The 15610-nt window shown below is 38.1% G+C and overlaps 2 protein-coding genes, 1 long non-coding RNA gene and 1 pseudogene across 5 annotated transcripts in view; 2 read left to right on the forward strand and 2 right to left on the reverse strand.

Annotated features, from left to right (window-relative positions):
- Window positions 1–15610, forward strand: part of LOC136806345 (ATP-dependent Clp protease proteolytic subunit-like) — a 284569-nt gene that overhangs the window by 188701 nt on the left and 80258 nt on the right. The gene's annotated exons all lie outside the window — the stretch shown is intronic.
- Window positions 1778–3476, reverse strand: LOC136806376 (protein qua-1-like; annotated as a pseudogene).
- LOC136806337 (uncharacterized) lies at window positions 10286–12217 on the forward strand. The gene has a single exon (XM_067062900.1). It carries the CDS (start codon window positions 10543–10545, stop codon window positions 12130–12132), a length of 1590 nt encoding a protein of 529 aa, XP_066919001.1. The 5' UTR covers window positions 10286–10542; the 3' UTR covers window positions 12133–12217.
- On the reverse strand, window positions 12635–14338 carry LOC136806357 (uncharacterized). 2 transcript variants are annotated; one of them, XR_010846558.1, is made up of 3 exons: window positions 14001–14338; window positions 13685–13775; window positions 12635–13233 (listed from the first exon to the last, which is right to left on the reverse strand). It is a non-coding gene; the product is annotated as an uncharacterized lncRNA (long non-coding RNA). The 2 variants fall into 2 exon arrangements; XR_010846557.1 differs by having other exon boundaries at window positions 12635–13775.

Here is a 15610-nt window from a genome sequence, read left to right on the forward strand (position 1 = left end):
TCATCAGCATCAAAAAAATTAGCGGCACAAATTTTTGAAATTGCCACTGTGATGTTTCTGTGGAAGTTCTGAATAATCGGGATTATTTTCGCTAATTTCGTTGGTATCTCTCTAAAGTCAGTGTTCATATGGAGATAAACTTTTGCATATAAAGTCTCCTCATAACACGTAAAATATAGAAGAAAAAAGTTTTCCGATACATCGACCAGGTCACAAGTTCTGGGATACTTTCGTTTTCAAGAGATCCCTCTATCCCTTCCTCATCCCGTGTGGGATCCCTCTAAATCGGAATCAAGTAAATTCCAGATGGGAAAAAGCTAGAAACTTGAAATTTAAACAGAATGTGCTCTTCTATCCTCTTTAAAAGATGAACAAGACGACTTAAAGTCGAAAATTTCGCATAATATTAGAACATCAACGACGAAGACGCGTGAAACGTGACTCCGGCAGCAAAAAAAGCGACTAAAAAATTCCTTTTTATAAGCGTAAAAAATATCTTTATATTCAAAATAAATCAGATAACTGCAATATACTTGAGAAAAATAATTTTAAAATTTTTTGAAAATGAAGAAGAAAAATGAACTTATCATTCTTTGATTTGAATATTGCAGAATATTGTGGGGGGAGAGGGGGTTTGAGGATATAACATTTTTTTGAAATTTACCCCGTGACTTTTGACCCACAGACAGCAGGTCTAACCCCCCGGACAGCAGGTCAACCTTCAGACAAGCATCAGTTGACCCCATGGACAATCAAGAGGCCACTAAAGGCAAAAAACAGTAATTTGACCCAGGCTCAGTTTTGTTCTTTAATTACACTTATTTTTTTGAGTCTCGTTGTTCTTTAAAAAAAATTTGTAATACCAAGATGAATTAGGGGTGGGATAGAGAAGAGTCTTATATTGAAAAATTGGTTAATTGCAGAGAAATTAGGTTTACCTGTAATATTCATTGAATGTATAGTGCAGTGTTTGTATTAGCGTACCCGCTAGCGCACACGGTAAAAACCATCCACCGAGTAATATGAGGTCTGTGATGACTTTCAAGGCGTAATAAATAGGTTCTGTGGATGTGATGGGTAGAATGGACATCTCTCGGAAATCTTGAAGTTCGTTATTCGGGTAAAACATAACAATAACATTGGTGACTGTGCAAAGTAGAATGACAACACCTGGTTTTTGAAAGGGAATGGTATATATTTGAGTTATTTCTGAGGTTATTTCTTTCAATATTCATTTGTTTCTCTTTTAATTGCAGTGGTGGGACCATGATCGCATGGTCACTCAGGTGAAATGGGGTACAGCTACGTGCCGTCATCGTCAGGGCTCCTTTTTAGGCTTAATGTTTGACGGGCTCGCAAACTCACTGAATTTTGAAAAGTATATTATCAAAAGCAGGTCTTGGTTTTGCATCTGACCGGGTTCCAAATTCTGTTTTCTCAGGTGGTTAGAATTTGAGAGCTTTGAACTATGGAGCCAATTTAAAATCTCCCTTAAAACACTCACCAAAGGCTGATAACCAGATCCTCATTTTTCGGACAAAATGGCTTTCAACTATCGGACATTGACATGTTGTAATCTTGTTCAAAAAATCCTCTAAATCGGTGATGAAATTCCACAAGATCTCTCGATGACAGAGGTAGAGAATGTATAGAGCTTGTCCAGTTGATTTCAAAGTGAACACGATGAATACTCCGATCATGTAGTAACCATTGCTATTTCCCACGTACCAAAGACCTTTAGTGAAAGATAAAGATGAGTTTGTATTATATAAACTCTTTACCTTGTGGATGCATCAAAGTCTCTTTCCGTCTCCCTCTCTCTCTTTCCTTCTCTCGCTCTTTCCCACTCTCCCTTTTCCCTCTTTCCCACTTTCCCTCTCTCCCTCCCTCCTCTCCCCCTCCCCTCTTCTCCCACTTCCCCTCCTCCCTCTCTCCCTCTCTCCCTCTTCCCTCTTCCCACTTTCCCTCTTCCCTCCCCCCCTTTCCCACATCCCCCTCTCGCTCCTTTCCCTCTCGCTACTTTTCCCTTTACCCTTTCCCACCCCACTCCCTCTTCCCTCTCTCCCACTTCCCTCTCTCTCCCTCTCCCCTTCCCTCTCCCTCTCTCCTCTTCCCGCTCTCCCTCTCCCTCTCTCCCTCTCCCTCGCCCACGGTCCCTCCCCACTTTCCCCTCTCCCACTCCCATCTCCCCTTCTCCCCTTTCCCGCTTCCCACCCCCTCCCCTCTTCCCCTCCTTCTTCCCCCTTTCCGCCCACCCACTCTCGCCCTCCTTCCCTCTTCCCACTTTCCCTCTTCCCTCCCCTCTTCCCCCTCTCTCCCCTCTTCCCTCTTCCACTTCCCCCCCTCTCTCCCCCCCCCCCCTCCCTCTTCCCACTTTCCCTCTTCCCTTTCTCCCGCTTCCCTCCCCAGTTTCCCCTTCCCTCTTCCCCTCTTCCCACGACCTCTCTCCCTCTTCCCCGCTTCCCGAGCCAACGGCCCGGTCCCACGCCCACTTTCTTTCCCTCCCTCCCCCCATTCCCTCTCCCTCTGCCCTCTTCCCAACACGTTCCCCTCTGCCCCCCCCCCCCGCCCACCCTCTCTCCCCTTCCCGCTTCCCCTCCCTCTCCCGTTCCCTCTCCCTCTCCCCCCTTTCCCCCTTCCCACTCCTCCCCCCCCCCCGTCCCTCACCCTCGGCCCTCTCCCCCCCACTCTCCCCTTAAGTCCTCGCCACATCGCATCCGCCTCTTCCCCTTTCCCTCGCTCCTCTCCCTCTTCCTCTTTTTCCCTCCCTCTTCCCACTTACGCTCCCGCTTCCCACCCAGCTTCCCACGTTTCCCGCTCGCCCTCTCCCCTGTTCCCTCTTCCCACTCCACCCTCTTCCGCTATCTCCCTCTTCCCTCTTCCCGACTTTACCCTCTCTCCCCCTGTTACTCTTCCCACTTTCCCGCTCTCCCGTTCCTCCCCCACTTCCCTCTCCCCTCTCTTCCCACTGTCCCTCCTCCCTTTCTTCCCTCTTCCCTCTTCCCACTTTCCCTCTCTCCCTCTTCCCTCTTCCCACTTTCCCTCTCTCCCTTTTCCCTCTTCCCACTTTCCCTCTCTCCCTCTTCCCACTTTCCCTCTCTCCCTCTCTCCCTCTTCTCTCTTCTCTCTTCTCTCTTCCCACTTTTCCACTTTCCTTCTCTCCCTCTTCCCTCTTACAACTTACCTGTAATCGTCCTGGTCAATAATCCTACGATGATCAAATTAATTAAAAATGCATAATATTTCCAAAATACAATCGACCATTTATTAACACCCATTTCTATAAGTCCAGAAGAATCGTTATAATATAAGCCAAATATCTTCATAGTGACTAAGATGGGTCGCAAAACATGACGTAGAACAGGTTGTCTTGGTTTCAGGGATGACACTTCAGGCTCTTTGGGAAATGAACATATTGAATTGTCGCTTGATACGCGTTTTTGGTCCGGCATTGAATATCCGTTTGGGATCTCCATTTCTTTCGGATCCTGTGATTTGATTTTAATAATGAAAAAACTTATTGGTTAAATCAGGTTAAATTCTTATGGGATTATTTTGAAATATAATATTCTCATTCATCTACGTCGTTTGGGGTAAGATTCTACTTCCCGCTTAAGATTTTACAAGCTTTTCCGGAAAATTTCCGCTATTTTTCCGGGGGATAGCCGCCGTGAGATTGGAAAGAGCTTTTTTTAGAGATACGGAAAATCTCGTGTCAACTATAAAAATTGCTTAATTTTCAGCTACCCGGATCATGGTCTGTACCCGTTAGAAAAGTTGCAGTGGGATCTTAGTCTGGTAAGTGAGATCTTATCCCCATAACGATGGTATCAACCAAACGCCATCAGGGGATCATGGTCTGTACCCGTTAGAAAAGTTGCAGTGGGATCTGGGAAGTGAAATCTTACCCCCCCCCCTCCAAACGACGGTATCAACCAAACGCCACCAGGGGGTTGGATTTGAGTTAACCTGGGTTTCATTACGTCAAATATTTGTATGTTATCGGTGAGCACGCTAAAATTATTAAGTACGGGTACCAAAAAATTCATATAATTAATTCCTAGAAGATTGCATAGATCCTATAACGTCTTGGCCCTGCTTGTCAAACATCCAGCACCCTAATTAATTCAAACACAGTGACCTTGTCTTATCTAGCGTTTTCCCAAAACCAACTTTTCGTGCCGATTTAATATTAAAAAATACACATCTAGTATATATACGGGCATATTTTGCCATGACCCTGTCACTCAAGCCTTTACCATATGATACAAAATGTCTCACTAAACTACAACCTCTCGTAGAAATTCTCTTTTTTGTGAAATTTATGTTAATTGTCGCTATATTTGAACTCTCTAGTCTATCGCAACAGTGATAAAATAAAGATTGAAACTTCTCTCACTATGGCTCCCTCGGAACATATTGTTAACTTTGACTTTTCATTTATTAATAGAAAAAGTAAAGCAAAAATTGAAAGGTCTAATTTGAAGAAATAATGAAAAAGGAAAATTTAGAGACTTTTTGTAACCAGATGGGGTACTAAGGTCTTTTGATTATATCAGAAATTTGAAATCATATTAACTTCTTGTTTAACCATTTCAAGCTATTATAACGCCTCCATTTTTCGGTCAAAATTTAGCTTGCCAAATTTTAAAAACCTTTTGTTGTCAGCGAAATCAATCTCTAGTGAATCTAATTGATATTTACCACCGGGCACATTTCCATCAAACTAGGTACCGTGAAAATCATATCCCGACCTATAAGGACGACTAGCAATTATTTTCAGCGCGCAATAATCAATATAGAGAAAAGTAACCATGTCGACAATCCAAGATCTTGGATTAAGTTTAGTTTAGATTAAGATTAGTTTAGATTAAGATTAATTCGCTATTCATCTTTGATTCTTTCTACAGTGATTAGATTGACACATGCGCAATAAAACTTCTTTACTTGGTCGTCAGAGGTTAATATTTTCTTTGAAATCTCAGCCACTGATACTCAGGGTATGATCTAGGCAAGTCCGCGCATCGGGCCTTTGTTTAAAGAGTGATTTTCAAAAATTTCTCCCCTCTGGGCCAACCATGGTGACTCCTCAGATAGATCAAGTGATTTAGAAGCCTCTATAATGTCTAATGTAAAGGTGGTTCAATTTTAATATCAGTTACGAGTTAACTCAGGCGGAAAAAAAGCAAAATTTCAGTCATATCCAGAGAAAATAAGCCTTATTTTGTACTAAGACTCAGGGACACTCAGGGAAAACCATTGCTTGATTGCTTGAACCCTGGAGGGTTTTCTCTTTGACAAATACTTAAAAGAAATTCGAATTATAGAAGTTAGAATTTGCGAGAATTAACCCCATCAGAATCAACCAAAAATCGCTCCAATCTTTGGATTTACAAACAACATTAATGCTTTGTTACTAAATAGTATTTCCTTCAAGTTTCAAATATGATAAATTTATATGCTGTAATAATCTATCAGTGCAGTGAATAAAATTTTCTCCGATGATGCAGTTGTTGTCATTTGTCAACCCACAAAAATATGCCAATATTTTCACATCTTTTATATGGTTGTTTCAACAGAAAAGTTCCATTTAGCAGATTTATGCTACCTTTTGAACAGACAAAATCATAAGATTTGAGTAAAACACAGAACATATTGCTGTATCAATGTCTGTAGACTGTTGTCAAATAATCAAGATTTGGGAGGTGAATTGAGGAAATTAGGATTTGCCTCTTTCCTCTGCGAAATTTTCGCCAGATTATTGACCAAAAGTGGTCTTTGGAAGGGAAATCCTGAAATATTAATACACCCCCTTCTAACAGACCCGGTAGGATTTCTTAAGCCAGTGAGGGTAAAAATAACGGACCAAACGTATTGATGGGGATTGATATTCCTATTCTTTTATGGCTTGGGTTTTGAATTCCATTGTTTTTGAGCCAGAAAATTCGATGGGGATGGAAAACACAATATTTTGCAAAGAGGATCTCCTAATCTGACTACAGTATAATTTTACAGTAGAGCTGATATTTTGGCCAATTTTTTTCCAGTGTGAAAGGTCTCAGAGAGTCAGAGTCTGTGAGAAGGGGGTGTATTAATCACTCTTTTTAAGGGAGAGGCTTTTACAGGCTGGCTTTTTCCACAAGCTTAGGCCAGCAATTAAAAGATAAGTCCAACGTATCATAGGATCCACTTTTTGAACACATCCCCAGGAAAAGCACTCTCCCCCAGGTTTATCGCTTTTATCAGTAGCGTGGTGGCAGGGGGTGGTGCCCCCCCCCCAGTAGTGGATTTTTAAGGGGGCGCTGAAAATGAAGGGGCGCAAAAAGGCTCTTCAAAACATTGATTTCGGCGCCTCTTCCCCTTTTTACCTCACAATTGGCTATTTTTTAGCCCTAAAAATTGTGAAATGTCGAAAGATTTTCGCACTATTGTCAATTTTTCCTAAAGAGGCACTAAATTGCCAATTTCCCTATTTTGCCTCTCCGGTGTGTGCCAAGCCACCACGCTACTGGCTTTTATCTTCTCATTTTCAGATCATTATTTGAACCGTTCTTCGTAACTGTCTTAAAACCCAAATAATACAATTCTCATATTACTTTCTAATTACCCCAAATGACCCATACTAACTTTTTTTCTTCCAACGAAGTAAACATAGGTGAAAATTAGTATGGTAGTTTTGACTGTATACTGCCTATTAAACTTTCCGGTCAAAACTCCAAGAAAAACTTGTTAATCAGTCCAGAAACAACTAATCGTTCACAAATTTATACACATAATTTTATTTTACCAATGTTAGTATGCTCTCCTCTAATAAAAACGTAGCTTAACATATAGGCCATTTAGATGGAGTCTTCTAGACTACCAACTTAAATTATTCAGTGAAAGAGAGTGATATCCGGCACACTTCCCGTGTCCTGCAGATGCTTTATTTCTTATGAATATAGAATCTTGATCATCAGAGAATGGTAAAAGTATATTAAATGTAGGCCCCATAGAAGGGTATTGAATGATTTTACCATTCGTCTACCCTTTTATAGTTTTATAACGATTTAGTGGACAGACCCCTCTCTTATTCAACACATCAGCTTGTTTTCGAAGTGATGCCATTTCAGCTTATTCCTAAAGAATTCTTTAAGACGTACCCACTGACCTTTATATATCCCTGGACCAAGCTTGTCAATCCCGTCCAAGCAAAATCTTTGATCGGAGTTTTTTGAAAAGTGGTACCCTAATGGCGATGGCAGTATCGGTGTAAATGCGATATCGAGAGCGCTAGATCTACTCTCCCTCGAAAACTTTTGATGATGTAGCGCCGTTCGACGTTAATTTTTAACACTGCAATGGCTTCTTTACGGGTACCTCTTCAAAAATACTTCGATCACAGACGGCGGATATAGCTTGGTCCAGGGATATATAAAGGTCAGTGGACGTACTATCTATATTAATATCATACCAGAACATCCATACTACGCACACTACGCACACACTCTAAAGAGACGAATTGACCTTGTTATTTAGGCCAAATAATCAAAACCGCTTTGCTTTTTGATTTAAAAAGTTTTGTTTTGCTTTAGTCATCCGCTGCGTTGAAAAAGATCAAAGCGATCCACCGACCAGTGTAGATTCCCAAACGGAGCCAGATCTTTAGAATACATACTTGCCATGCGCGAAGTAATCATAATCTTCTCGAAGATTAAATCTATATTGACTACAGAATCAAATGCCTCTTAGACTCATTTTGGGATAAATGTCCATAGTGCACGTTTTTTTATAAGAACATTTTTCAAAATATTCTTATTTTCCCCCATTTTGTGATATTTTTGTCCATTTTCCTAAGAAATTTGATGTTTTAGAATCCCCAAATGTTCTTAGTTTGTTCTTATAAAAAAACGACTATCAGTTTGATTTACGTTGCTCGTACTACTATCGATATACTCAACAATCGTCATTATAGAATGTTTTTTCTTGACAGGCTGATGTACACGTTTTATTTTATTAGAACATCTAAAACTTTTGGTGCCTTTGAATGTTCTTAATAATTTTTTTAGTTTTAAGCCTAAAAATTTTCTTATTTTCCCCATTTTGTGAATATTTTTGACCATTTTCCTAAAAAATAAGGTGTTTTTGAGTCTGCAAAGCCTTAAAATGTTCTTAACTTTGTTCTTAACATTTTGGCCATCGAAGCCGCATGTTCTTATCAGGGCTTGTATATAGTTTGTTCATTTTTTCACTGAAGATTGAATGGAAACTTTGAGTATGAAATTAACTTAAATCGTTTTCTTTACTCAAACTAGCTTGTTCTTATAAAGAAAGTGTACTTAGCAGACTTTAATTCAAGTCATTTAAATAGATGTTTTTCCTCTCGCCATGCTGATGTAATCAAAACATATTGAAGTTAGTAGAGGAATGTTCATTTTGATAGATATATGTGTAATATGATTAAACTTTGGAGTTGAATGATATTTCTTTACCGTAAAATCAGTTTTTTTATGTTATGTATGCATGTATTTGTTTTGAAATTCGATCAACCTGATTCTAATCTGTATTTTATATATATAAAGGTATAAAGGGGCTTGTGTGGGTAAGCTCTTCGATGTCGAATTCTCTATTTTCAGCAAGATTCCAAGGAGATAAACAGTTAAAAGGATGGAAGCCAGGAGGAGTGGATCGTAAGAATACTTTAACATTAGTGGACCTGGAATATTGCATTGTACCGAGATAAAAAGCGGCTTCTTGTGAACCCACGCGTGCCAGGGTCGTTAAACGATTTTGCGACGTAAAGAGGCCAGTGTTGTAAAACTGGAAGAAGGTTTATACGTTATATCCCCCTTTCAACGACACCCCTGTCTCACAGCCCCGGTGGAACTTTTTTCTTCAGTGGGGATAAAGATCCCAGTTGGGATAGAAATTTTATTGTTCTAAGGTTGAAAAATCCAGTGGGATGGTTTTGGAGTGCAATTTCTAAACATTGATTTTCGAGTTGGGGATGAAATCAAATTCAATTTCCCTGTGGGGCTGAAATTTCAGGGTACTTTCCCACTGGGGACCTAATTTTATTGATATTCTTTGGGCCTCTGATACTCAGGGTGAAGTCTCCTATTTTATTGGAAAGCTCTTCCAGGGGCATCGACCTTGACGACCTAAGGGGGGGCGCTGTTGGTGGCTAACTGGTTTAGAGGATACTACTTAGCTATGCATCTCTACATCTCTGTATGCTTGCATGGATCACTAACCTTTATATACCCTGGACTAAACTATATCTGTAATCTTTGATCGAAGTTTTTTTTTAAAGTGGTACACCAATGTTGGTCAATTTATATTCAATCACATTTTCCGTTTGAAACTCTTTTCACCCACATTGAGTAATGCTACCATTATGGTACCACTTTCAAAAGACTCTGGTCAAATATGTTGCTTGGCCGGGATCGAGAAACTTTGCCCAGTATATAAAAAAGTTAGTAGTATGAGTGCCTTCCCCGGCAAAACACTTTGTGGGAAAGTAAATTAATAAGTCTTGCCCTATGCGACTGCTAGAAGCGGCAAAAAATGTCTCTCTCGATAGTTATCTACTCAACAGTAGGAGAAGGCGCCACTGTTTCCTTCCTGGATTGTTCTACCTAGCTTTGGCTCTTTTCTTCAATTGCTGCAATAAACATTTTTTATAAGAAAAAAACTATATAAGAACATAAGGCTTCGAGGACTAAAATGTTAAGAACATGTTAAAAACATTTTAAGACTTTGCAGACTCAAAAAACACCCAATTTCTTAGGAAAAAGGACAAAAGTACTCAAAAAATGGCGAGAATAAGAACATGTTAAAAAGAACATTTTTAGGCATAAAACTCAAAAAGATAAGGACATCCGAAGGTTCCAAAAATTTTGGATATCGTTATAAAAAAAATATAGTATAATGGACAAAATATGAAATCACAAAATATCTACTGATGGAAGTCATACAATCGTAAGCGTTATCAGAATCATCACAAAAAGCAAGCTAAGAGACTGTAGTAGACTATGCTATAATAGTCTAAGACGAATTTCATCTAAGAGGAACAAACGTGAATACGGGAGTTTTTTCGGGGTAGCCGTTGTCGTATAATAATGTCGTATAATTCATCACTTCCGCGGCATTTCTCCTCTACAGCCATACTAGTAACGGTTTTAACCTCCCGCACCTTATTTTCCCGCACCTTATTTTCCCGCGCACTAATCTTGACGGACGATAACATCGTCTAAGACTGGATGCGAGTTTGTCAACTGTTTTTCTTTTGTTTGTTTCCAGAGTTAACTAATAAGAAAAATACATGAAAATAAAAGAAAGATTCGACCAGCTTAGCGAATGCATCGATCACCGCCGTCAGTTTGTGTTCCATCCCTTTGAAGAATAGAATAAGATGATGATAGAGATCCTCATTCAAATCCCTCGAAGGATTACCTAGATTCTCATGAGGATTCTTGGAATAAAGGAGTTGTAATAATTTGCATTTCACGCCGGTAATGGTCGCAAGCACCCTTTGCAGAAGAATAGAAGAAGAAAACAGTGATGCTTCCTTGTCAAAACCCTGTTTCAACATCCAATGACAACGAAGAATTATTTTATGTCACTATCCAAAACACGTCTGGTAAAACACTTTGTAAATGGTATCCACCACCCAAAACCAATGATATTACACCTATAAATCTTTTGATATTTCTAAGAGAAGATCTTGGTGTTCCTTTTAATTTTCTAATCCTCTATCTTGGCGATCAAAGCTTAACCTATAAAATTGGTATCCAAGATAATCGTTGGCATGATGAGGAGATTTTGGTGTCCAATAGACCAGCAGTTGTCAAGATTGCATTGAGAAACTATTGTAACGGTGGTGATCAAATTGTTATTGACAAATTAGCTAAGAAATTTGACCTGATGCAAGCACGGTGTGTCAAGATTATTGAAGGCCGTTCTAAAGCTATTCTTATTGAAAATATTCTTGATCTATCATCCATTAATGGGCAAAGACACTGGTTAAAATGTGTTCAAAGTTTGATGTATCGTAACTATGGATTAATTTCGTCAAAATACACCTTGAAGTTAGTGGATGATATTGTGAACTTGAATAAATCGGGTAACAGTACTTCTACAAAGCGGCCATTGAAGTCTTTTGCCCGTCTTGAAGACTTGTTTTTTTCGTCAAACATAGAGGAATTTAAAGAAATTGTTTATTTAGAACTATCTCTTGTGGGTGGTTGCCTTGATGAGGAAAAGAGAAAAGATTTTTATTTCTCAATATTAAAAGTTGAAACGTTAGTTTTGAAATCTTTGACCAGAGTGGAGAAGTTGAAGATGTCGGATTATAAATTTTTTCATATTTTGCAAGACTTCATTGATAGAGATTGGAAGATCCCAAAGCACTTACAAGTTTATATGCATCATGGTCAAGAAATCCAAAATATTTCAATGTTTGTTGATCTATTTCTTGATCATGGTACTTCTGAAGAGAGGCTCAACAGATGCTTAATTCTGAATCTGATATCAAAAGAACCGAATTTTATTAATATAGATCTTGAATGTCCTTATGACAGCTCACATACCCAAAGGTTAGGTGTTCCACAAACTATTCGTATAAAGGAAACTGCAACTTTAATGGACGTTGAAAAAGCTTTATTAGAGACTACTAAAATACAATTTACCGTATATCCACCAGTTGAAACTTATCAAGAATTATATAAAGCACAGCTACAAGAGAAAAATATATTTTTTAATGATCAGGACTTCAACTTACCAAAAGACGAAATGTATATTTACGAATTGGAACGGAAATGCATCGGATCTTTCTTTTTGCGGGTTTTCAGAAATGTTAATGTTCAAATACAACGTTGCGACGATTGTCAGTCACCCGAACCATTTCAAAAGACATTTGCTATTGCTCTTCCAGATGTGTCAGTTAAAGACGTTGAAAATAAATTTTGTGCGGATTTTCCGAATGGTTTTTGCTGTCAAGAGACTAAACTTAAATTCTTTGTTGAACTCGACAATTCGATAAGTCTATGTTCGAATGTTCTTATTGTTGAAGACAATCAAGTGTTGAATTTCAAAGCAGTAAAAAGATCGCTAAGTACCCGTTTCAAACAGTTTTTGGGCTTGAAAAAATGAGCTTATTTTCATTCATGTATCTGACGTCTAGCAGCAAAGACCGTGTAAGAGGTGTATGAAATAATTGGAGTAGAATTTATATAAACTAGCAAGTAGCTTTCGCTATGATGCTCCCGATGACAGGCATTTGACAGTGATTGATTGAAATTCAGAAAAGGCGAAATGCCGTGTTTATTTTTGTCAGAAATACAGTGATATTGCAAAGTATTCAATTTTTCTCAGCCATAGCTTGCACTAAACATGCCCCCTTTAATAGATACATTATAAAGCTTGAATTACAAAGCTTTTCATGTTTTATAGGCAGGGACTTTGAATAATCTTCAGGAAATATTTAGAATGACTTTCTTCTCAAATACATTTTCTTTGAAACAACAATAACAAAAATAGAAATAACAAACATATCAAAACATGAATTTATAATTTCCAAGACTATATTTTGACAATGATATAATTTTCAGCTAAGTTGTTGTCTATATCGTAATGTAATATTGTTTTGTAAAGAATACAGTGGATACAGAAGCATTCCAAAACCAAAATGATTCAAAATACAACCAAACAACAGGAACACAACATGAAATATCCTTCAGGAATTTCTCCAACAAAAGGAGTGTTAATGTCAACTGCTCTAAAATGGGATTACTTGAGATAACATGGGGCATACTGCTTTCTGGTCAGCTTTTTCTCTCTATCGTCACATCCTCTTCAACAACAAACAGATCCATGTTTCTTGGACAGTACAAAAAAGATGATTCTGTGGAGGTTCGGTTAAAATGGTTGCTGTTTTGGTGTCCCATTGCACAAACATTGCACAGCTCCATTAAAAACGCAGACAATTCATACCAATTCTTGTTCAACATTTTGAAGTCAGAACTCTCTTGTCATTAAAATGTTATGTTAAAATGAAGTTTGATGATTGGTTGAACAACTGCTATCTTTGTGCAAACTCAGCGTATTTGAAGCAGCGATTCAGAGCTCGTAAAAACATATAATGTCAATCTGGCTTTAAAGCAGTTGACGGTACATCCAACGTGTAAAACTACTTTAATGGTTAATATGGTATTTGTCGTGAATGAACGAAGGCTGGAAGGCAAAACCATAAAGCTGAAATAGGAATAGACAGATAGAGAAGAAGAAACTGTCAATAGATAATTTGTAATAAATATCCAGGTGATGTCAATCAGACTGTTTGATTACCGTGAAAAAGAGTAATCACTGAGGGAAACTGGTATCGCCTCCAAATAGTAGAGCTTTCTGGTAATAAAATTGTAAAAATTCAAAAGTCAAAAACATTTAATTTACATTTTAGCTTGGACAAAGTGCAGACCAAGAAAGGTCTGCAGTCAGCAGTTTGGAGGCAATGTAAAGTTTCTCTCAAACACCAATCTAACATTATCAAACGATAATAGGTGTTAGATTACCGCAACCAAATCGAACAGTAACGAAACTAAAAGATTCTGGTGAATTATGTTCGAACGACCCTGCCGATTCCCCGGACTCCAGGGATTTTCTTGTTGCGTGTCCGAGGATTTTAACATTACTTTTTGAGACTTACCCCGGACTGAACGCGTGGTCTGCGAGACGCACTTAAACAATTGGGCGATCACACATGGGCGTCAATTTCACCATCCCTCAATTGACATCGCCTGGAGATAAACAGAAGGTTCGTTAATGGTGGTATGCAAAGTTTTTTCCAATTTCTGATAATAATTACCCAAAAGTAACAAGTATCTAATGTCTAACTGATGATGCCTGAATATAATATATACACCAACAACAAAGATACAAAGCAAAAAGAAATTCTGTAAAATAATTTTCAATCAAACATCCTATCTGAAACATTACTTTTGATAAAATAGTATTATACTTACTATCAAAGTTGCAGAACAGTCTGTGGGATTATACCTTCTACTTTCTGAAACCAACTGGTCCCAAGTTGCTTCATTGCTTTTTGTTGTATTCCAAGCTATGACTTTGGAGCGCTAAAGACGCTAAATTTCTGTTCACGCGGTGTTGTTGTATTCCAAGCTATGACTTTGGAGCGCCAAAAACGTAAAATATCTGTTCGCGCGGTCGAGCTAGCTTAAAAGCTCACCACACGGCAATCTTTTATAGATGCGGTCACTAGGTTACATCGTCCCGTTTTTTCTTGAACAATTTTTCGCCAGCTCGATCCCCAGCCTCGTGAAGCAACATAGGCTCCCTTCGGGAGCAATTAGCACTAAATAAAAGTGGTTATGATGATATATTGCCTAATTTTCTTTTTAGAAACTCATTTTAACGGGATAACTTTTCACGGGGATTAAATTTCGTGGTTGAGCTCATCTGCAAAATTTTTAAGATTTCACTGGGACTTAATTTGTTTGTTTGTTGAAAAACGCATTAATAGCGCTTCTTTAATGCTAGTAGTAGACATTTAAAAAGAAGTTCATATGACAATTTAAAATCACTAAAATTTTTTACCCCATAAGTACAAATTAGAATCGATTTTTTTATTGAATAAACATCAAATAATTTTGTTTTGTCGATGATGATTTCATCTTTGTGAATCAATTATACGGGAAAAGGGTTCATAGCTTACAGTATTGGTAGAAAATTCGTCGGCAAAAAAGGACGGAAAAATTGCCCGGTAAGGAATTTTTTACCGTGGTGAATTTTTTCCAGTCAAACTTTGGTGTTGATTGCATTAATAGACTTGAAGTTGTCGCTGTTTTCAATAATGACGTCATTTGAATCTTACTTGTGACGTGTTTTTTCGATGTATTTCATAACGTCAAAATCAGTTTTTGGCCGATATCTTGAGATTGGCTTGATTTAAATTTTGGGCCAAGCACTTTCCGAAATCCTCTCGTTAATAAGCTTCTTTTGAGCTATATACGAAAGTTAACGAACAATAGGAAGCGGTGCGCGTGACGCAAAATATGTTTGAGACTTGCCTTAAGGGCTCTGACCATAGTGAATTTTTCATAATTGCCGTGTTTAAAATGTGTTTTCTGACTGATGTAACCAACAAAACTACGGCATGTTATACATTTTCTTTTAGACAAACTATTCCTGAATCTGAAAATTCAAAAATTACATTGAAAAAATTTGATGAAGAAGAAAATGAAGACTTTGGCGAGGAAGAGTATTTCAACTTTGAAGAGCTTAGTTTCGGCGAAGAAAATACATTTTGAAAAATTTTTCGCAGTAGATGGTGTATCTTTTACCGAACAATAAAAACTTTTGCGGAAAATTTTTGTAAATGCTTCTTTGTCTCGAAATCTTCAAAATAGTGGTTTTTCATCAATTTTTCATCTGGATTTTGCTTAAGAAAACAGTCATAACTTTTGACACATCTTATTATAAAAATTTTCCGCAAAATTTAAAATAGTTCAATTCTTTGCGGACAGTTTGAAAAAAGTTCGAAACAAAAAGGTTAACAAGAGCCACAAAGATGTGGTTAAATATTTCCTCCAATAGCTCAGAGCATAGATTGTAG

The sequence above is a fragment of the Clytia hemisphaerica genome, unplaced genomic scaffold, assembly GCF_902728285.1.
Source record: "Clytia hemisphaerica strain Z4C2 unplaced genomic scaffold, Clytia hemisphaerica genome assembly, whole genome shotgun sequence".
Classification (NCBI taxonomy): Eukaryota; Metazoa; Cnidaria; class Hydrozoa; order Leptothecata; family Clytiidae; genus Clytia; species Clytia hemisphaerica.

What these genes read in the sequence shown, in the direction of transcription:
- LOC136806337 (XM_067062900.1), top strand. Translation starts at nt 10,543, where the DNA reads ATGCTTCCTTGTCAAAACCCTGTTTCAACATCCAATGACAACGAAGAA.